The 23602-nt window shown below is 29.6% G+C and overlaps 1 protein-coding gene across 1 annotated transcript in view; it reads right to left on the bottom strand.

Moving 5' to 3' along the window:
* The window catches only part of LOC142334035 (uncharacterized), a 211311-nt gene that overhangs the window by 43821 nt on the left and 143888 nt on the right, over positions 1–23602 (bottom strand). The window contains exons 10-15 of the mRNA XM_075381700.1: positions 19623–19762; positions 17871–17940; positions 17213–17277; positions 11182–11297; positions 8127–8213; positions 1074–1159 (exon numbers count right to left, since the gene is read on the bottom strand). Coding sequence (XP_075237815.1) covers positions 1074–1159; positions 8127–8213; positions 11182–11297; positions 17213–17277; positions 17871–17940; positions 19623–19762 — 564 coding nt within the window. The remainder of the gene's footprint in view (positions 1–1073; positions 1160–8126; positions 8214–11181; positions 11298–17212; positions 17278–17870; positions 17941–19622; positions 19763–23602) is intronic.

Below are 23602 nucleotides of genomic sequence, written 5' to 3'. Positions count from 1 at the left end.
CAGTTAATTGCTGATCATACCGCATCAAGTCTCTGTTTCACTCAACATTGTTGCCACTTTTTGATGTTAACAGTCTTCCAGAACATGGATCGTCTGCAACTGATTCCTGGCCATCTGAAAATGCTTTAAACCACCTAAAAACTTGGGCTCGTGACAGAGTGTCATCTCCATATGCCCTTTTCAATTTTTAAAAAGTTTCACTTTTTTTTTGGCAGCCAAAGTTGCCACTTTGGCTGCCAAAAAAACTAGTCTCATTACTTTATTTACAAATCTCGCAGTTATGAAACTTGATATTATGGTATGTGTACATGAGTTAAGGATGGATGCTAAGTTTTTTTGAAAATCGGAAAAGAAAATGTAATAATTTCTTTGATTAACTCATATAGGAAGATAGGATGTCTTCGGTAAGAAGAGGAAATTACTATGCGATGAAAGTCTGAACTTAAGACTTAAGGAAGACGTTAACTAAATACTATGTATATAATCTCTATAAATGCATTGGAAGGGTCAGATGAAGTTGAAAGAAAAGTAGGAAGGATGAATTTAATAGATGAAATGAAGATTTGAAACTACAAGAAGAAAAAGAAGGCTTAAGACAGAAAATATATAAGAGAACTGTCCATCAAGCAGAACATCAGAGGATGATGAGAAGAAAACATTTTGATAAAAACTATACCAATAAACTTTTGAAGGTGAATGAATATTTGTTGAATTTTGGTATAAACATTTTTAAAACCATCCAGCCATCCTAAAAACTTATTAGAAAAGAAATATTAGGATTTAACATTATTCATCACATTAAAATAAAAATATGTATAAATAGTAGTTTGAGAGTACAAGGGGTACAACATCCTCATCTTGTGTCTTCTGGTGAAAGGAGAAGAGCTAGATTTTTTCACCTTTTTCATAAAGAGATACTTTTATACTGTTTAAGCACAAAACTAGAATTTTACCAAAATCACTGGGAGAGGATGTGCAGTTAAATAAAGGTAATTCATTTTAATATTTTTTTTTTATCCATACAGAAAATTATTAATGTTCTAATGTTTAGTTGAACAAAAATTATAACATACCAATTTTTTTAACGACTTCAGATGCATTTAAACCTTGACTGTTACGACTTGGGTCAACTTTAAATGTGACTTCATTTCGGTCAACTCTGTAAAAATTAAAATAAATAATTAATATATATTTAATTTAAGTTATATATATTTTTTAAATTACATCAACTACACCTAAGTAAATTTCTTGGTTCAGATCTTTTACATTTTTTCAGACAACATAAAATTCATTTCTAATCAATCAAAAAAAGGGAGCAGAACAGTAATTTAGTGTAGGCTGTTGTTACTTAGAAGAGAATAAATAAGTTAATATAGTACAGTTCATAATGAAGAGATTAAAAAAATGTTAACCTAACGTTAAATATTATTTTGTAATACTAAGGTACTCTAATTAATTTTTATTTTTTTTTATTTTAATCGCCTACAGAATTATTTTCAACATATAATGAAATAAACATATCGTCTGTAGTTATTTTTTTGTGTAAATAACACTTACATGTAAGTGATTTATGAAAATGCAAACATTTATGAAAATGCAAACGGGTTGGTCTATTAGTTAAACTCGTTATCCTTGTTGACACATTATTAATGCTGAACTGACCATACTGCAAATAAATTGCAAGATCATCATCAAAATTATAAGTTGTTTTCATTTTATTTTTTTTGTTGTCTTCATTCAATTGACTGGTTTGATGCAGCTCTCCAAGATTCCCAATCTAGTACCAGTCATTTCATTTCGGTATACCCCAGTACATTCTACATCCCTAACAATTTTTTTTTTATGTATTCTAAACTTTGCCTGCTTACACAATTTTTCCCTTCAATCTGTCCCTCCAATATTAAAGCGACTATTCCAGGATGCCTTAATATGTAGCCTATAAGTCTGTTTATAGTTAAAATTAAACTATATTTTTCCAAATGCTTCTTTTTTCATCAATTTGCCTCAACATCTCTTCATTTGTCTTTTTATTCACCCATCTGATTTTTAACATTCTTCTATAGCATTTCAAAAGCTTCTAATCTTTTCTTCTCAGGTACTCTGATCGTCCAAGTTTCACTTCCATATAAAGCGACACACCAAACATAGACTTTCAAAAATAATTTCCTGATGTTTAAATTAATTTTTGATGTAAGAAAATTACATTTCTGACTGAAAGCTCGTTTTGCCTGTGCTATTCAGCATTTTATGTCACTTCTGCTCCGTCTATCTTTAGTAATTCTACTTTCCAAATAACAAAATTCTTCTACTTCATAATCTTTTCTCTTCCTATTTTTATATTCAGCGGTCCATCTACATTATTTCTATTACATTTCATTACTTGTGTTTTGTTATTGTTTATTTTCATGTGTTAGTTCTTGTGCAGGACTTCATCCGTGCCATTCATTGTTTCTTCTAAATCCTTTTTACTCTCGGTTAGAATTACTATGTCATCAGTAAATCGTAGCATCTTCATCTTTTCACCTTGTACTGTTACTCCAGATCTAAACTGTTCTTTAACATCATTAATTAGTAGTTTTATGTAAAGATTTTTTTTTTTAACTAACAAAAAAATATACAGAATGCAAAAGCTGTGTAATTAGTATTGTATGACATGACCGCATACTTGGGAAAGCCATGCAATATATTTTATTTTGTCGGCTTTTTTTATAATATAAATGTACAAAAAAATTAATTATAATTAATAGAATTTCATTTATTTGTTTATTTAAAAAATAGGCTGTATTTTATTAATTTTAACGTATGTCTATTAAAAAAAAATAAATTCATAATCTGTCAACTATTAACTTTTGAGTTGATATAATTTTTTTTGTTTGTTTTATTAAAAAGAAAAATTGACTCGTGATTGAGCTAAATTTAGTAGTAATAGTCCATGAATTTATTAAGAAATTTACGAATTAATTAAAAACAAATAAAACATTAAATATAATGTTTGTAGATCTCGATACATTTTTATTTCTCCATTGACGTTGTTTATTAATAATTCACATATTAGTTTTACTAACATTATTATTAATTATTTTATTGATAACTGAAAATGGTAATCAAAACATGAAATTCTAATAACTTGGAAAATACGTTTTACAAAAGTATTGTTTATCATACGACCCAAGATGTCGATAATTTATAAAATAAAATTCGAGAATCAACACAAAATATCCGTAGGGAATCATTGAATAATGCAGTATCATCCCACACACCCTGTCAAACAACAGAAGGAGGTCATTCCCAATATTTATTAAAATGAAATGTAAGTAAATAAGAAAACTTTGTATTTAATACATAAATCCTTTTAAATAAATTTTTTTCGATATTGTCAACTTTATTAAATTTTTATAATATTATTTATTTGCGACAGTTTTTCCTTAAATTATCAACATAATATTTTTCAAAAACCAAATTTTATCCTGCCGCTATTTTGGGTACATCGTACCAAATTTTTATTAATATTATTTCCCTTATCTTAAAGAAACCTTTAAAATCTTACAAAGAGTGATACAATTTAAAAAATTTGAGTTACAACCTCTGAGACACCCTCCTGAAGCCTTCCGGTCATACGAATTCGGATAGTAGAGTGCCTGGGTGATCGAGCAGGAACTAAAAATACAATATGGCTTAGATCCGGCCCCTGCATAATAAGAGGGGAGGTTTTTTAAAGTGTGAGAGCCCCGCACTGCCGTCAGTGCAGGCCTGACGTCGGCTGGCAGAGCTTTTTCCTCCCCCTACGGAAAGAAAAACAAAAAACAACCTAAAACGCGTTTGACAAATTTTTTTTATTTCTATCCCAGGTTAATCAAAACTAAAAATTCATGGACCTATTTTTTTTATGCGCGCGCGCGTTCACTCGAATTATAATTACAAAGGAGTGTTTAAAAACTGAATAAAATATTTATAAAATTAAACAATGTATTACATACATCATTGTTAATTTAATCTCATAGCAACGTACGTTAAATCTTATTAAAATCATTCTGCGTAAGACAACCGTAACAGCAAGATTAAAGAAGAAAGGTGATATAAGAAAAGTAATAATAAAATACGATAAAACATATTAATCGACTAAATTATGTTGAACTATCTTATATACTTGTTTTTTATTTTATTATACAACTTCACTTCCTTCGCTGTTAGAGTTACTATTTACGTAGTATTCAGAGCCCCACTACTAAAATACGTAGTGGGTGCGTTGATCTTGAAGAATTTAATTATAATTTTATCAAAAATTAGAAATTAAAATTATTATAAACATCAAAATTCAAAGTTAACAAAATTACTAAATTTGAAGAGTAAATTTTACAAGAAGCATCAAAATTCCACGTATATCGAATACATAAAACAAAATTTCTGTATGACAAAATTTTAATACGACAAAATTTCTGTATAACAAAATTTTAATGCGACAAAATTTCTATATGTGAATGAATAATATAAATTGTGTACAAAATTATTATTTTATTAATGTATAATTATTTTATTTTAATAAAAATTATTTGTAAAAAAAATTGTTTTGAAATTTTATTTAAAAAAAAAATACAAATATTATGCGCGCGCGCGTGTGTATGTGAGTACATAATTTTTTTTTTCAGACTGAGAGATATTTAATTTAAAAATATTAAAAAAATCTGATATAAAATAGACGTACATAACTTCCTTGTACGCCTATTAAATTACATAAACACATTTTTTTTTGAAAAGAAAAGTGAAAAGTACATAAAATTTTATTTCATTAATAATTTCTGATATTTTTTAATTTTTTTTTTTATTACTAAATTAATATTTATCGTAATTTTTTTTTACAATCTGAGGTTAATAATAATCATAAATAAATCAATATATTTAAATAAAAAAAGACAAATTCTTGCCGATGTTTCTTCTCCTTATAAGATCAAAATAATTCGATAATTAAAATTTTATTTTGTTCTAACTCTGGAACCGATGAAAAAAGTACCACTTATTATATATCGTTGAAAAGATTTCAATGAGGGCTTATTACTGCAGTAATAAATTTAAAAGTTTTGGATTTTGAATTTTTTTTGACACTTTTGGTTCAGTCGAATGCAATAAAAATGGGAGGTGTTTAACTAGATGTTACAACAGTCCTAAATCCAAAATTTCAGCATTCTACTGCTAATCGTTTTTGAGTTATGCGAGTTATACGAACAGATGACACGCTGAAAGTAGTCAAACTGGATTCACGGATGGTCAAAATAGATATTTCCATTGAAATCTGAAAACCCCGATTACAATATATGTGTAAAAATCATCTACGATATTTATCGATTCAGTTATTGATATTTAATTAATAAATTTTAATTGTTTTTTGTTTACAATATTGAACATTTTGTTTCATTTAATATCTTTTTCTTTCTCTGTAATTACCTTTATGATAATACTTTAGAGGATGATGTATGAGTGTAAATGAAGTGTACTGTCTCAGTTCGATCGTTCTTGAGATGTTTATCCCAGAAAGCAAAAGAGTATCGATGGAACAGCAACATCCTCTCCAAAAGCGAAAACCCCCTTTTCAGCAGGAAAAATTATGGCTTCATTTCTTCAGGATACAGAGTGTTCTATACACTGATTTCCAGAGCAGTACCCTATAAATGCTCAATATTACTTAAATTTAATAAAATGTTCAGTTAAGCAGTCATCTGAAACAAGTGGAAAAATATCAACAGGCCATCTGTTTTTTACAGGACAATATGCACCGTCATTTAGTCTGTCATACTATGGCTGAAATCCGTAAATTAAAGTGGACTATTCTGCCATACCACCATATAGTCTGGACCTCACATTCTCTGACTTCCATGTGTTTGGACTTTTAAGAGAAGCTGTAGAGGGTAAATAGCTTTGTTCCAATGAAGCTGTTTGAGAGTGGATTTGTCAGCAACCACAGAAATACTGTATTTTTCTGAAGAAATATAGAAGCTACTCTGAAGATGGCATCTATGCATTGAAAAGGAGGGAGTATGTTGAAATATAAAAGTGTCTAACTTATTTGCTTTACATTAGTTTTTGAATAAATATTACAATTCAAATTTGAATGCTCCTCGTAAATACAGTTCATTAAAGTATTTTTAAGAATTTTTTTCTAATTCTTTAATTTATGTTTACATTAGCATATTCTTTTTCTACATAAAAGTTCTACTTGTTTGTACTGCTGTAATAATAAATCATTGGTTTTTTGTCCATTTCTTCTTATTATTATTACCTTTTATGACCTCATAGGATCACTTTAGTCAGTCCACTATCCAAGTCTCTTCTATGGGACTGTTTGGGCCTTGCGGTCCTCTCACAACTTTTTCATACATTCAATCTTTGTGCCCTTTCTAGTGTTGAAAATGTTCGTGTTGTGAATTTCTTTCTTGTAAATATGAAGTGAGTATTTTTGTTCTTGTTTAATTTTATCTTATCAGTGGTATCTTCTGGTGTAAGGCCAATTTCCTTCAGATCCTCTCCTATTTCTCTGATCCATCTCCATCCTATCTTGGTGTTTTTTAAGTCGACATTGTAACTGTTTCAGAAGTTTTGAATCTTGCATCCTCAACATAAAATCCTAGTCTTCACTTAACGCGTGGTATCAGTGATGGGTTCTAATTCTTTGTACATGATTTTGTTGGCCACAATCCACCACTGCCCGTCTTTCTGGTACTTTTTATTGATGAAGGTTCTTCCAATTCTTCTGAAGTTTGTCTTTGATTGTTCATTCAGGTGAAAGATGGAAGAGTGTTTCTGCTGCATAAGTGGCTTCCGGTTTTAAAACTGTGTTGTAGCATCTTATTTTTGCGTTTATTGATATGCATATTTTATTGTAAGTGTACCGGATTAATTTTTGAGCTTTAACTAGTTTGTTTCTTCTTATCTGGATCAAGGTTTTCTGTTTAGATTGTTTGTTATTATTTCTCCAAGTTATTTAAATTGGGTTATTATTTTGATTTTATTACCATTTATATTTACTTCTTTTTATTGTCATAGTTTTTGGGGCATAATTTCTGTCTTTTCAAATGATATTTTGAGGCTAAATTTATTTGCAATATTTTCAAATTCTAGTATCTATGATTGATTTAGCTTCATCTATGTCGTTTGCCAGTAGTGTCAAGTCATCGGCAAAATCAAGACAGTTTGTTTTGATTTTTAAGCCTATTTTTATTTTTGGGGGGCATTTTTTAAGCCATTCCCTCATTACCATTTCTAGAGTGCAGTTGAATAATAGTAGTGCGAACCCATCGGCTTGGCACAGTCCTGTCTTGATTTCAAACGGTTCCAAGAGCTTACCTCTGACTTAGTGATTGTGAGGGTCAGTTTTATTATGTTTATTAATTTGATGTGTAGTTTGAGGTATTTTAGAATTTTCAGTAGGGATTCTAAGTGAATGCAGTCATAAGCTTTCTTGAAACTACAAATCTTATCACCATGTCTCTTTCTTTTCCTGTTGTAATCCATTATTAGCTTGATTCATGATCTGGTCTGGTCAGCTCCTCCAGGGTTGAAACCCCTCTGATATTCTCCTAGTTCTTTCTAAAGTTGTGAAGCGATCCTGTTGAGGATGATTCTTGAAAAAATCTATCCCTTATTATTTAATTACTTAAAAAAATGTTACAACTTCTGGTATAGCAATTTCTTTAAATTTAATATTTAAGTCTTTATTAAAAATTGTTCCACTGCATTTCATTACATCTGTTTTACAAGAGTAAACATTGAAACTGAAGTTTTAAAATCTTTTTATTTTTATATCAGTTTCAGCCAAAATAATATTACAGTCGGCAGATAAACATTTTTATTTTTATTTATGAACTCTTATTCTTATTTTGTTTCCTTTATTATATTCCAGAAACAAACAAATCAAAGAAAAAGAAAAATTTGGGTAAATTCTTATCTCACACCTTTCTATATTTAAAACTACTATTAATAAAAATTTGCTTCACAAAAAATTTGTTTGAATAATTTTTCTTTAACTTTATTTAAACTTATATAAAATATAACACAAAAGAATAAAAATTCAAAATAGTATCATTTTTTTTATTATAACAGAATGTGATGTGATATGTTCATTGTTTTTAACTTACCTGACATGACTGAATGTTTGCCTAGGAAGACGTAATAATTTTTCAACAGTTCTAACTATATTATCACCATCTCTCCATTCTCGAACACTGAAATAAATTAAAAAAAAAAAAAAAATAGCCACAATAGTGATGTAAAAACAAATAAATAACTAATAAATAAATGTTTTATTCTAATCAGCAGATAATAATAACATTATGTAGATCAATCAGGAATAGATCGATATACTATTTCATAGATAAAAAAAGGGATTGCCTCAGTTTTTGCCTGGATAGATCACGGGAAACTTTAGTAAAACCTTGATTCAGAACAGATTGTAAAATATACAGTTAATAAAAAAAACATATGTATTTAAAAACTTTATTAATTTTTTTAAATATAAACATGTTAGGGACGTTAACGTGAAAATTAACTATAAGGCGAATCACAAATCAGAAGTATAAATAAAAATTATTTGAACACGTATGTACATACGTGTTTAACAAAGATATAAATAATTCAGGATTTTTAAACATTTGTTTAATTAGTATTATTTTTATAAATTCATTGAAAGGTTAACATTATTTCTGTACAAAAATTTTTTATACAGATATAAACTGTAGTATTTAAAATAAACTGTATAATAACTGCATAATAAAACGGTATTTTAAATAAATTGATAAGAGGATTTTATACAACATTTTAGTAACTTATTAAAAATGGCAACAAAAGTATATGATCCTTTTTCGTATGTTGTATTGCGTTGATTTATTCGAAAACAGTTCTGATGTTTGGTTTGATCATTTTTTTTAGAAAAAAATATTGTATAATCATTAATATAAAAACAAGGAACATTGCTTGTTCCTTGTTTTTATATTCCTTGTTTTACTTTGGAAGAAATCAAAAATTTATTTAGTCGATCTACACTTATTCACTCTAAATAAATGGAAGAAAAATGCAATTCATTTCATTATGGTGTCTGACAATTTTTCAATTTTAGTATAAAGTTGATATTTATAATTAATTTTTACCTGATTATTTTGAAATTTAGACCTAAAGATTTTCTTATAGTTTCCTTTATTTTTTTTCTAGATTTTTTAGTGGACAGTCTTAGGGTTTCTGCAGGATAGAGTGCTTCCGGATTTATCACAGTTTTATAGTTTCAAAATTCTGAGTTCCATGTTTGTTATACATGCTTTTTGTTAGCTGGAAAGCTAACAAAATTTATTTTACTAGTTTCAACTGTAATTATTCATTCATTATTATTCATTCATAATTAATCATATAATAATTCATTCATAATCATTATATTCATATCATATTCATTCATTCATATAATTCATAATTATTCATTCATTCAACTGTAATTATTCATTTTACTAGTTCTAACTGTTAACACTTTTTTATCTAAAGAATTCCTACTGATCCATTCTACGAGATATTTGATATTATCCACTTCCTCTGAGGAAATTTGAGCGGTTTTTATCATTAGTCAATAATTTTCTTCTCTCAAATCCAATTTTTAATTCCATTTTAGCTGCTTCTTTTTCTAATTCTTTATTTTGTTGTTCAGCTTCTTTCCAATATGGCTTTATCACGTCCAACTCTTTTACATCGTTTGCAACTGTTTTATAACTTGTTTGCATCGACTAATAAGTAATGTGTACAGTGAAACTTCAATGAATTTTAAAGCAGGATGTGAAGATGTTCATGATGCAGGCGGTCAGGGAAGGAAGCGAGTGTCAACCGATGATCTCTTTGAGCGAGTGGATGAGGCAATTTGAGAAAATCATTGGTTCACAATTTCTGTATTGAGTGATTTGTTTCCTGAAATTTCAAGGTCAGCTCTCTACACCATTGTGAGTGAGAGACTTCAGTACCGCAAACTGTGTGTGAGATGGATTCCCAAGATGCTGTTCGACCATCACAAAACAATGAAAATGGACGCCTCCCTAACGTTTCTCCAGCGTTACCATAATGAAGGAAAAGATTTTTTGAACAAAATTGTCACAGAGAACGAGACATGGGTCCATTTCGAAACTGAAGAAACAAAAGAACAATCCAAACAGCAGATGCATTCTCATTCTCTCAGTAAACCAAAGAAGTTCAAGAGAACCTTCTTCAACAGAAAGTTGAAGAAGGTTCTCAGAACACAGTAGTCATACGACTACTGTGTTCTGGGACCGGAATGGAGTTATCTTGGTGGAATTCATGGAACGTGGCACAACCATCACTGCAGCCTCATACTGTGTCACTCTTCAACGTCTACGAAGGGCAATTCAGAATAAGCGGAGAGGAATGCTGTCATCAGGCATTGTCTTTCTCCATGACAATGCTCGGCCGCACACTGCAGCTGTAACAAAGAAGCTCCTGCAGCATTTTCGTTGGGAAGTGTTTGATCACCCATCATACAGCCTGGAATTGGCTCCATCCGATTTTCATCTCTTTGCTCACATGAAATGCTAGCTAGGAGGACAACATTTTGGCACATACATCAAGCTGCAGACCAGCGTAGAAACATGGCTGAAAACACAGGCGACTCTGTTCTATGATGAGGGTATTGGAAAGTTGGTACCACACAACGACAAATGTCTAAATCAGAGTGGCGACTATGTGGAGAAATAGTGTAACTATGTAAGTACTTGTTACAAATAAAAAAATTGTTACTTTCACTGTGGTTTTAATTTCGTGACCGATCGGACCTTGAAAAAAATAACCCTCGTAATTACCGTTAATGTGAACAATCTAAATTATTTTCTATAGTTGTTATTTTATGCTGATAAAAATTTGGATGTTCTGCCTCTTTAGATAATTTTGAATTTCTGATATAAATTGTAAACAGATTAGAAAAAACCGAACAGTATTTTATAACACATAGATATATGAAATAATATTCTATGTTACTTATTGGTCGAAGTTAAAATAGTCCTCGTGCAAAATGATGCAAAAAAACAAAAACACAGAAAAAAGAATGCGTCACATCCGTTACATTAAAAATCCATATTATAATCGATGACTAACAATTATCAGTAAGAAACAAAACATAAATAATTATGGAATGATTAGAAAAAAGATTACCTGTCTTCAAATCTGATGTATACATAATTAAGATCTACGACATCGTAAGAATCTGGATCAAACATTGGATGAGATGGTAGTGCTACCTCTTTTTTATGCGGTATCATTAACACATTCTAAAACAGAGAAATAAAATATTTGTAAGTATTTATTTAATAAAAAGTGTTTATATGAAAAGATCAATCCAAATCTAAGATGAAGATAATAAATAAACCACAATTACACAATTAATCATTTTATGTTTTCAAATAGACATCAAATATTACTGATCCCTGCCAACCTCTGTGATGGTATGGTAGCATCTACAGTTTTAATTCAGAAAGTTCTGCGTTTGAATCTTGATCAGGCTCTGCAAATACATTTTTCACATGCTATAAAAAAAAAGTAGGGGATGTTAAACTAAGACGTTGGCCTGCACTTGCTGGAGTGAATAAATAATTACATTTTGGGCTATTAACATCCCAGTGTTTTATATTTATAAAATATATAAAAATATTTACATTTATATTTTCATTAATTTCACTTAAGAAAAAAATTCTGATACTTATTAAATGCTTAGTTACAACTTATAATTTTCTGTTATCATTTGTATTTATTCTTCTGCTGTTAATAATGTATAATTTTAATACATAAAGAAGGTTTGATAAAGGTTTGATAAAGGGAAGGATAAGGTTTGCATGAAATTAATCCAAAAGTAGAACTTGTCTTTTAGAAAAATTGAAAAATCTTTCTAATATCTCAACATCAACTCCTTTCAGGTCTACATACCAGGTGTGTAAATATGAAACCGAAATTTTTGTATAGAAAATACACGTCTATTGTATGAAAATGATAAAAAATATTTTATTCAAAATATTGTCCATCGCTAGCTATACATTTTTCCCATCTCTCTGATAATTTATGAATGCCACATCAAAAAAAAAAACTGTTGCTTTTTTGAGACAAACCAGTCATCGAGCCATTTTTGTACATTTTCATAAGCAGTGAAGCCGCTGCTCAGCAAGTGTGTATCCCATAAATGCAAATAAATGGTAGTTGGACAGAGCCAAGTCTGGTGAGTAAGACGCTTGCAAAGGTATTTCCCAACTGAACATCTCAATCGTTTCCTTGACCGGTTTTGCTGTGTATGATGGTGCATTATCATGAAGCAAAATTACTTTGTGTTGCCTTTTTTGATATTCTGGTCAGTTTTCACACAATGCTTGATTCAAATCGATTATTTGTTGTCAGTATTAATGGTTTTGACAGGTTTTAGCAGCTCATAATAGATCACATCCTTTTGATCCCAGCAAACACAGAGCATTGTCTTCTTTCCATAGCGATTTGGCCTTGAAATCAATGTCGATGGTTTGCCTGGAGTTACCCATAATCTTTTACGCTTACGATTCTTGAAATATATCCACTTTTCATCACCTGTCACAATTTGATGAAGAAATGATTTTCTTTTGTACCTGGTGAGCAGCATTTTGCAAGTGGTTTTTCAGTTTTCTTGCTGTCTTTCATTCAGTTCATGTGGAACCCATTTTCCCATCTTCTGGAACTTTCCCATGGTTTTCAAACGTATGGAGACAGCTTCTCATGCTACATTTAATTGATCTGTGAGTTGTTGTTACGTTTGAGTGTCATCCTCATCCAACAATGCTTGCAATTTGCTGTCTTCAAACTGGTGGTCTTCCACGTTCTTCGTTTCTCACGTCAAAATAGCCACTTCTGAATTTTTTTTAAATCACTCAAATCACTGTACCAAGAGCATGCTCACCGTAAGCTTCAACAAGCATTCGATGCGATTCTGCAGCAGATTTCTATAAATGGTAACAGAAAATCAATGCTGTCTGTAAATCGTTTTGTAGGTACAAAACTTGACATGTTCAATGCTAATTAAAACTAAGCTGTTGTATGAAACTTGTATTATTGTGAGTTGAAAATCTTTGTCAGCTGTCAAAGAAAGAAAATGGTGCCAATGATGTGGTTTGATAGTAATTGCATTGACAGCTAGGGCCATCTATAGGCAAATTTCAGTTTCATATTTACACACCTGGTAGATAGTTCGACATTGCTCAAGATTTTAACTTTGTTCTTATATTATAATTTATAAAAGTCATGAAAATAGGTAGATTTTTAGCAATGACTTAATCGTTTTATATAAATCACTTTCCAACAAGCCACTTTTTCATTTTTTGAAACTGATAATTCTCTGAAAGTCTAATAAGTAGGAGGTGTGCAGGAGAATTGTTTTGCTTAATTCAAACAATTTTGCTGTTACAATTGCAGTGGAGCAAGTTGGTGCATTGTATTGGTGTAAAAGAACCTTCTTCTTCTTCTTCTTCAAATTAATCATTTTTACTTACTGTACAAAGTAAAGAAAGCATTGTTATTGTGAAAACCTTTTTCCAGATTACAACGGAAATATCCATTTTGACCATCCCTGAATCCATTTTGACTAGTTTTGGTGTGATGTCTGTGCATAAATATGTATGTATGTATGTATGTATGTACATATATATCTTGCATAACTCAAAAATGATTAGCTGTAGGAAGTTGAAATTTTAGATTTAGGACTATTGTAACATCTAATTGTGCACCTCCCCATTTGATTGCAATTGACTGAACCAAAAGTGTCCAAAAAAACCAGATTTTTTCCTTTTTCTTAAGTGCAGTAATAAGCCCTCATTGAGAGCTTTTCAACGATATATCGTAAGTGGTATTTATTTTCATTGGTTCCAGAGTTACAGCCAAACAAATTTTAATTAATGAAATATTTGAATCTTGGGGAAAGGCACATCGGTTCGAATCAGACTTCATCTCCTTTTTTTTTTTTAACTTTTTTTTTTAAATTTAAATATATTGATTTATTAATAATTATTAACCTCTCATTGTAAAAAAATCTTTACGATTAACAATAATTCAATAATAATAACAAAAAAAAGTTTTTAATGAAATAAAATTTTATGTACTTTTCATTTAAAAAAAAAAAAGTGTAAATGTAATTAAATAGGTGTACAGGGAACCCACCGGGTTGGTCTAGTGGTGAACACGTCTTCCCAAATCAGCTGATTTGGAAGCTGAGAGTTCCAGCGTTCAAGTCCTAGTAAAGCCAGTTATTTTTACACGGATTTGAATACTAGATCGTGGATACCGGTGTTCTTTGGTGGTTGGGTTTCAATTAACCACACATCTCAGGAATAGTCGAACTGAGAATGTACAAGACTACACTTCATTTACACTCATACATATCATCCTCATTCATCCTCTGAAGTATTATCTAAACGGTAGTTACCGGAGGCTAAACAAGAAAAAGAGAGAGGTGTACAGGAAGTCATATATATGTTGTCCTCATCAGATTTTTTTATGATTCCTCACTTAGAAAATCTGGCAAAGATGCATAATACTGCAGGTTGTTCAGAAAATCAATGTAGATTATGCCACCATGAACATAATAAAAGACAATGGCCATCAGAGCTTTGCTACTGATGGAACAATCTTCCTCTTTTTCAGTTCTAGTTCCCTGATTTCATCCAAGTTTAGAACATTCCTTGGTTTCATGTTGTTACTGATATACCCAAGTTTATTAAGTGTTATCAAACGTAAAATCTACTTTTGATTATGTTAAAATAGCTCCAAATTGAGCTTTGAAAAATATTAACTTGTTTACAATTTTGACTGATTGTAAGCAAACACGGCGGCACCCTTCTTGAAGATAGTTTTTGTGTATCCAAATATTATGCACCTGTTCATTTGAGATGTCTTAACAATCTGACGATTTCAATCTTCTATCTTCCAATACAATAACATGAATTTTTTTCAATATTCTCAACATTTGTAATCTCAACAGGCCTGTACAGAAAAATCAGATCTATTTGTATTCATATGACACTGAAAATAATAAAACCATTGGTAAACTGTTTTAATTGATAGAGATAATTTATCATAATATTTATTCAATTCAGCGTTAATTTCCTTTGTGGTTTTGCCTTTTAAAAAGTAATGTTTGAACACGACATGAAATTCTCTTTTGTTGTTAATTAAAATTTCAAATTAATAAAACTTTTTAATTTGATTTTATGCCTTGACGTCATATTTTTACTTGTGTAAAAGGTTTTACGATTTAATTTTTAATGTTAATTTTAATTAATTTTTTAATTAACTGAATAAAAGGTTAAAATAAAAAAAATAAGAAGGTTAAAGGTTTTAAATTTTAAATAAAATAAATAAATGCATGATAATTTATTATATTTTACAAAGTTTGTAATGTAATTTGAAATGACTATATGTGTATATAATGCAGCTGATGGTGCGAGGAAATCACGAAAATACTCCTACATATACAGTGGAATATAATATATATTATTATTATTATATTTTAATTCTCCCACTAAATGGAAGACATTAAGCAAATAACTCAACTTTCCTTTCAGTTCTTCTTGTTGCTCCAATAAGTTTTCATTCTTTCCGAATAAGCTTGTTTACGCTCTTCTGACCACTTTGGTCTATACTGTTTTTGTTTTGGTTGCTCTGATGTAACTTCCCATTTGTTTATTTTGTATCTGAAGGTGTCTCTTTCTAAAATTTCAGTTGGATTTATGTTGGTGTTCATTAGGTCCTTTCGAAGATTGTCCATCCAAGGTGTTGAGTTCTTGAGCGAGGTTACATATTTTATTACCCTTTTTGTCAATCGATTTTCTGGTAGTCTATCAAGATGACCAAAGAATTTCATTCGTCTTTTCTTAATGTCAATTTCGATGTTTGAATACTTTTCTGTTGTTTTGACTGATTGTAGTCTGCAACCATCTTGGGCATATTTTGCTCCTAGGATTTTCCGAATGATCGTCCTTTCTACTTTTTTCATTTCTTCACGTTCATGTTTTCTGTTGTGTCAAAGTTTCACTGGTGTAAAGGACTGCTGGTTTTATAACTGTGTTGTAATGCTGGAGTTTAGTCTGTCTTGACATACATTTTTTGTTGTAGATGTTGTGAACTAATCCTAGTGCTTTTTTTACTTTTTGGAGATGATTTTGTTGTGAGATATATATATTTTTTATTACATCAACCAAAGTACAGAATAAATAAAGTAGGATGACTTACCTTTTCTACTATATATGCAGAAGTACTTTCATGATTTACTTGCATCATCAGCTGCATTATACATACATATATAAATGTGAAATTTGTCTGTTTGTGTTTTGGCAACAGTATCACATGCGAACCAACTGACTGATTGCTTTCAAATTTTCAGGATACATTTGTGTTATTCCAGGGAAGGTTTTAAGCCATAGATCGAGGCCCTAGTCCTCTTGGGGGTGAAGTCGTAAAGAAAAAACTTAATTTTTTTTACATTATTATACTTCTATCAATGGCAACAGAAATACAATGAAGTAAAAGGATCAATGTTTTTCTCAAATGAATATCTGTAAAATATTTAATATATTCTCAAAACCATACGGATAACAAATGCAGTGCGGGTCTAGGAGGCAGAGCCCCCTGGCTAAATGAAATGTAAACACCAAAACACAGTAAACAGATAAGTTAAACTTACCAAATTAATACCAAGACTTAATCTTTGCAGGATCTTGATCTTTAGTTGATTTAATTTTATTTTTGCATTGCAATCAATTACTTTTTAAACATTTATTCCCGTACTGGACAGCGAAATTGTGTGTTCGTCCATAACAAAATTCAAGATTATAAAACAGTTACAATTTTGACAATTTATAAATTCTAAATTAAAAAAAAAACAATTGATTTTAATGTATTATGGTATTAAATAACAACTGAAAATGTGGGATCTAGCAAAAATCTATTCTTGGTATTAATCTGGTAAGTGTAATTTATCTGTTTTCTGTGTTTTAGTGATCTGAGTTTCATTTAGTATTAAATTTTATTAACATAGTGGTCAATATTTTGATAAATTATTTGAATTTTTGAACAATTTATATATATATATATATATATATAAATTGTTAATTTTTTTCTTTGGGAATTCTATTAGTTAGACTAATAATAAAAATTATTATTATTAATACTGAAAATTTACCTCAGGTTTATGTATCAATAATTCTTCTGGTAAGAGTTCTTTTGTACGAAAATATTCCATGTCATCTATAACAAACAACACATTAAATTACAAATTATAGAAATTGGTCTTGTTAATAAATTCACAAAGATGTGAAATTAAATTTTAATAAAAATAAGAAAAAGACTGTAGGTACGATGTAAAAAGATTATTAATGAGCATAATCTAAGATTTTTCATAAAGTTAGAATAAGTATTATTTTTTTTACTGCAAATTTTCTATCTAATTTTTTGTATTTTCAAGTGAAAATACTTTGAATATCAGACTGCCATCAGATTATATTGTCACTACACTATAATATGATGAAAACTAAAAAAATCAATGAAAAAATATTCTTCAAATAAATGTCATTAAGACTTTTATTTGTTTTAAAAACAATATTATAATTAAATTGCATGAAAAAACTTGTCACAGGACTACCAGAAGAACATCTTCTGTAAAATAAAAAATGAATTATCGAATATGAATTTTACAAAGAATAAAGCTTGAACATACAAATAAAAAAAGAAGAAAAAATATGAGTTCTATTGAGAACTTCTTTTTATTGAAAATACATTGAAATTGAAATAAAAATATTGCAGGATTAACAAATGAATGTAATAGTAATAGAAAAACATACCAGCAGATTTCTTTGAAGCATTATGCTTCATTGTACCGATATTTTCAGTTTCATGTTTTTCTTTATTGTCCTAAAAACAAAAAAAAAGTAAAACAATTTTCAAAAAATCTATAATTAATTTCTTTCTAAGAGCCACAACACAACATTACAATACTCAATTAATTTTAAAATTAAATATAAAACTGTTACATCTGCATAAAATTTTCATGCAGCTACATATTTAACATCAATGTAAAAATAATATTTTTTTTTAAATAGTTCAATATTTACACAATACTCTCCTAGCCATTGTCTCTTCCTCATGTAAACCTCCCCGTTTGTAAAATTCTCAACTCAATCTCTTCACGCAACTTTAGGACACCCTCTTGCTTTATGTCCGGAAGGGATCCCAGTTCAACTTCTAATGAAAGACTTTCTCATTATTCACACATCTCATGTATACATACTACTGAAGTTGTCTTCTTTCCAGCACATGAGTAACATCCATTCATCTCTCTATCTCCTCATTCCAAATCGTATTTGTTTTTATCACCTTGTAACACTATGATAGGAGAATTTGGGATGAGAGAAACGAGATTGTAAAAGATTTGAAAAATAATTACATGGATACATACAAAAAAGATTTTTTATCAATAATCTATTTCACATTGGAATGAGTAAAAAATTAATCAGTAATCTTTTTCATTATCTTTCTGCTGAATTTTATTATCTTTATTTTATTATTTTTTTACTTACAAACTAAATTTCTTTATCAGCAATAAATCCATACAACTCATTCTTTTACTTTCCTGGTAAAAACAGCTAGAGTAGCCTTACTGAAGGGGAAAATGTGGTGATTATTTCAAAAAATGAGGTATCAAGTTTATTTGTAAATCTTTACGTTTACATCTGAGTCTAACTAGTTCATCTACACCAAAACACACGAATGTATATTTATCGCACTACTTATAGCTTTATATCTCAGAATAAACTGAACCGATTTTCTTCAAACTTGGCTCAAATTTTTCTACAATTAATTTTTTCAAAATTCGTTAAGGGGGTTGGAGGATATCGTGAAAAAACTAATTTCAATTTTCTTCAGTGGACTTTTAAAGAAAACTTTATTACAGCAAATTTCTTACCTACAATACATACATAAATAATAAGAAAAAAATACTTTTTCCAAAAAAGCAATCCCATTTTTTAAAATCAAAATATATTTTTTTTGTTCTTTTATTCTATCTTCCTTTGGTTTAAATATTTTTCAAATATTTTTGGAAAGTTTATATACTTCATATGTATAACTTCAAGAAATCTCTACAATCATTCCATACCTAAAATGAAAAAAGATTTTTTGCAAATTTTCTTTTTCTTATTTTATTGAAGGGGGGAGGGTGTTAAAGTTAGAGAAATCTTGACTTAAGCAAAATTTGTTAAGCTTAACCTTTACGTGAATATTTTTAGAAAAATGTTTCTTAAAATTTATTCCCTACCTCTAAAAACTATATATATTGTTTTTTGGGTCTGTCTTTTAATTTTTATTATTAATAGCCAGAACAGACGTGCAACATTTGGCAGCTTTTTTTTACATTAATTAAAAAAATAGTAATAGATCCAGTAAAAATTAAAATTTTTATATTTTCGCTTCTAAGGCTACTCCAATATTTTAAAATTTTTCGTTTAATTCATGTATTACTTTTTTCATATAGTTAAGTAATAATAATTAATCGATAAAGTGAAAATCAAAAAATTAAATGATAAAAAGAAACATACCTGAAAAGCATAATTATTCGTGCTGAAAAATGGACCTGGTTTTTTAACATCAAGCCGTTCACGTCTTTTAAAACCCCAGCCCAATGCTGGATCAATACCGCTTAAAAATTCAGTAAGAGCCTCTTCTTCTTCTTCTTCAGCTGTAATTAGTAAAAAAAATAAATAAATAAAAAATAGATTAATCGTTAAATAAATATTATGAGAAATAAAATGTATGGTTTATCAAGTTGGCTTCTTGGCTACTTGTATACATTTTGTGCTGAATTTCCTCTTGAATATAAATGAATAAAGCAATTATTCTCAAACTGTGCACTGTAGCACCCTGGGGAGCTGCAGCCTCTTCACAGGGCGCTGCGAAATATTGTAAAAGCTTCATAAATAATTGAATCAAGACATTTATAATATAATTAATTTAATGTTAATAAAGTAAACAAATAATGAAGATACAAGAGTTTTATTTATTTTTACTTCTTACTTATGAGTAGTCATACTTTTAATTGAAAAAGGGTGCCGTGACTTGGAAAGGGCACTGCGACTCAGAAAAGTTTAGGAACCACTGGAATAAAGGTCTGTCTAACTTCTCATGTTGTCACTATGAATTTAAAACTCACATTGAAGCCAGTTCTTTGTTATTTAATTCTAGAGGATTCATATTTCTACTCCACCACTAGCCTTAGATCAGAACCTAGCGTTTTTACCACCATAGGCAAACCCAAAAAATGCCACCACTGAAGCTTCAAAAAAAACTTTAAAATTAAAAAAACAGAGTTACAAAATAACCATATTAATCATAAAAATGTCTTACAACTGAATTAAGACAATGATACTAAGACTGATTTACGGAAAATTGTTTTACTGAAAAACAAAATTTACATTTTTAACAAGCTAATGACAATGACCTTACAAACTAAAACTAGTACCTACTATTTTCAGAGATAATCTAAATATACTTTTACAACAATAAACAAAACTAGTACAATAATAATACTATTGTATTAATAAATAGTAAACAGTATTATTTTCTAGATTCAAGCAATTGAAATATATATTTGAGAGTTGTGTTTATTTTTTTGCGGTCTAGTTCAGGTGGTTTTGCTGCTGTAGGCAGTTGCCTTCCTTCTAGGCCTGGCTCTGCTTAGATGATTCAACTAATATTTATAGAATCAGAATTGGAAAGCATGTTACTACATTTTGAAAATCCCTTATGTACATATATGGTTATTTAGAACCCTGTTTATTGTCAACTATTCATGGCTTTAATAATAGTAATAAATTATTCCACTGTACATTATGATCCTGCCAACCACTAACAACTTATCTACTACAATCTTTATCCTTAAAAAATTGTTTAATTAAATCCTTCTTTGTCTTATATGATTTTCTTTACACTTATCACTTATCTTTTTTGTTACACAGGAATTAGATTTATGATCTTTAAAAATATTCAACATACACTGAAATTCTATTATCATGATCAGTTAGAACCATAATCACAAAAGATACAGAGTGATTTTTTAGTCCTGTTACCCAATTTTAAATGTAATTTAAGAAAGGGAAATTTAGGTGGAATAAAAAAATGTATTTGTTACTTACAAAAGAGATTTAATAATAATTGTTAAAGAATATGCTCAAAATGCCCACCTCTTGCGGTTATACACGCATGGAATCTTTTCAGCATATTAGCAGAAACCTTTTTAAGAGTCGCATTGGAAATATTCGTGAAAGTCTGTAATATTGACTTTAAGTTCATCAATAGTGTGAGGATTGTTTTTGAAGGCCTCGGACTTAATATAGCCTCACAAAAAGTAGTCAGGAGATGTGAGGTGGGGGACCTTGGAGGCCATAAGCCCTAGCTTATTATTCGATCATCAAAGAACTCTTACAGAAAATCCATGGTTTCTCGAGACATGTGGCATGTAGCGCCGTCTTGCTGAAAGCAGCAATACCGTTCTTGAGGTTCCAGGAGGGACACAAATTGGCGCACAATATTCCTGTATACTTCACCATTTACTGTCTGTTTGAAGAATACGGGTCTGACTATACGATGACAAGATAATGCACACCGCACACCAATTTTTTCAGGATGAAAAGATTTGTCTTGTAAAGCATTAGGATTTTTAATCTCCCAAATTCAACAGTTTTGATTGTTCACATAACCGTCAAGATGAATCGAAGCTTCATCGCTAAAGAACACTGTATTTAAAAATCTTATTCCGTTACCATTTACAAGAGACCTAATCTGACGGGAATATTGCAATCGCTTGTTTAAATCTGGAGGCTGAAGCTCTTGGACTAATCATACAGGATACGGATACAATTTCAATTTTTTAGCAGCTTTCTGAACACTCGAATATGACAAACCAACTGGCATGGAAAGTTTTCTCAATTCTCAATGGAAACTTTTCCGTGGAGAATTTTCACATTCTCTACAACATCATCTGTCAAGTGAGTTGGTCATCCACTACGTTTTCTGTCACAAACACTACCTGTCTCGAAATCAATTTGCTAGCCTAGAAATTGACATTTTTTCTGGCAGAGGAACACCAACAAATTTAATTTGAAATGATTCTTTTACACTCGCGTACGATTTCGTAGCAAAATATTGTTCAAGAATGAAAACTCGTTGTTCTATGGTAAAAGACATTCTGTTCGTAACACGACCGTAAACGGCACAAAAGTTTACACAGCTCAAGGAGAATCAATTCACACTGTCGTATCTATACCGGTTGAGTAGCGCTACCAATTTCATGTCACAAAATAAAATTTCCCTTTTTTAGAAAAAAATTACCAGACATTAACAATTGGGTAACAGGACTAAAAAATTACTCTGTATAAGAATAACAAAATGACATTACAAAAAAAAAAAAAAACATTATTTATACAACAAAAACCTGTAACAATTTAGCAAGTCTTCATTAAAAAAAAAAAAAAAACATATCACTTATTTAAAAAAAAATATATATATAACAACATCCTCCTGTACTAAACCAGACAAGAGAACTTTCTTTCTTTCTTTCTTTCTTTCCTTTTCTATTTAGCCTCTGGAACCACCATAAGGTATTATCTCAGAGGATGATATGTATGAATGTAAATGAAGTGCAGTCTTGTACCGTCTCAGATCGACCATTCCTGAGACGTGTGGTTAATTGAAACCCAACTACCAAAGAACACCGGTATGCATGATCTAGTATTCAAATCCATATAAAAGTAACTGCCTTTACTAGGATTTGAACCTTAGAACTGCCAACTTCACAATCAGCTTATTTGCAATGACGAGTTCATCACTAGACCAGACAACAGTGGTAGACCAGACCAACAGTAGAGTTAGACAACAGAACTGTTTTTGCATAACTCAACACAGTATTTTGGCATATGAAAAAAGCCTCATTATGGTTCTCTTGCAATTTAATAAAATGATCAAACTATTACAATATCTGAAAACCTTTTAATTTTCTACTCTGTTCAACATGTGTTCAAATAATAATTTTCATTAACATCTTTTGAAGTGTAAATTATTTTTCAGTTATTTTTTTATATTTAATATCTTCATGTATTTACATTAATATTAATGCATTTTAATCATAATTATTATTTTATTATAATTAAATATGTACTCTGTATTGCTGCTCTGATCTAAGTTTTTACAACAGTTTCCCTGGATCCATCCAGAAAAATAATGAGGCAGTTCCTTTTTTATCCATAAACTAGCATTTCTACACATTCCTGACATGCTTTATATAATGTATTATTATTACCCCATCCGAGTAAAAGACTTACTTATTAATGAAAAAAAAACTATACTAATAAAATATAGTTAGTGAACAATGCAAAAATAATTTGCCGTGAGAAAACAAACAAAATTTAGAAAGAAAAATGTTATAATAAAATAATATGTTTAGAATTAGCAAAACCATATAAAACAAACTGAGAAATATCTATATACTACATAGATATTTCCATTTCGCTTTTATTAAGTTTCA

The sequence above is a fragment of the Lycorma delicatula genome, chromosome 13 (assembly GCF_047948215.1).
Source record: "Lycorma delicatula isolate Av1 chromosome 13, ASM4794821v1, whole genome shotgun sequence".
Lineage (NCBI taxonomy): Eukaryota > Metazoa > Arthropoda > Insecta > Hemiptera > Fulgoridae > Lycorma > Lycorma delicatula.
The sequence above is the reverse complement of the archived record's forward strand: the minus strand, read 5'-3'. Positions and strand labels throughout refer to the sequence as shown.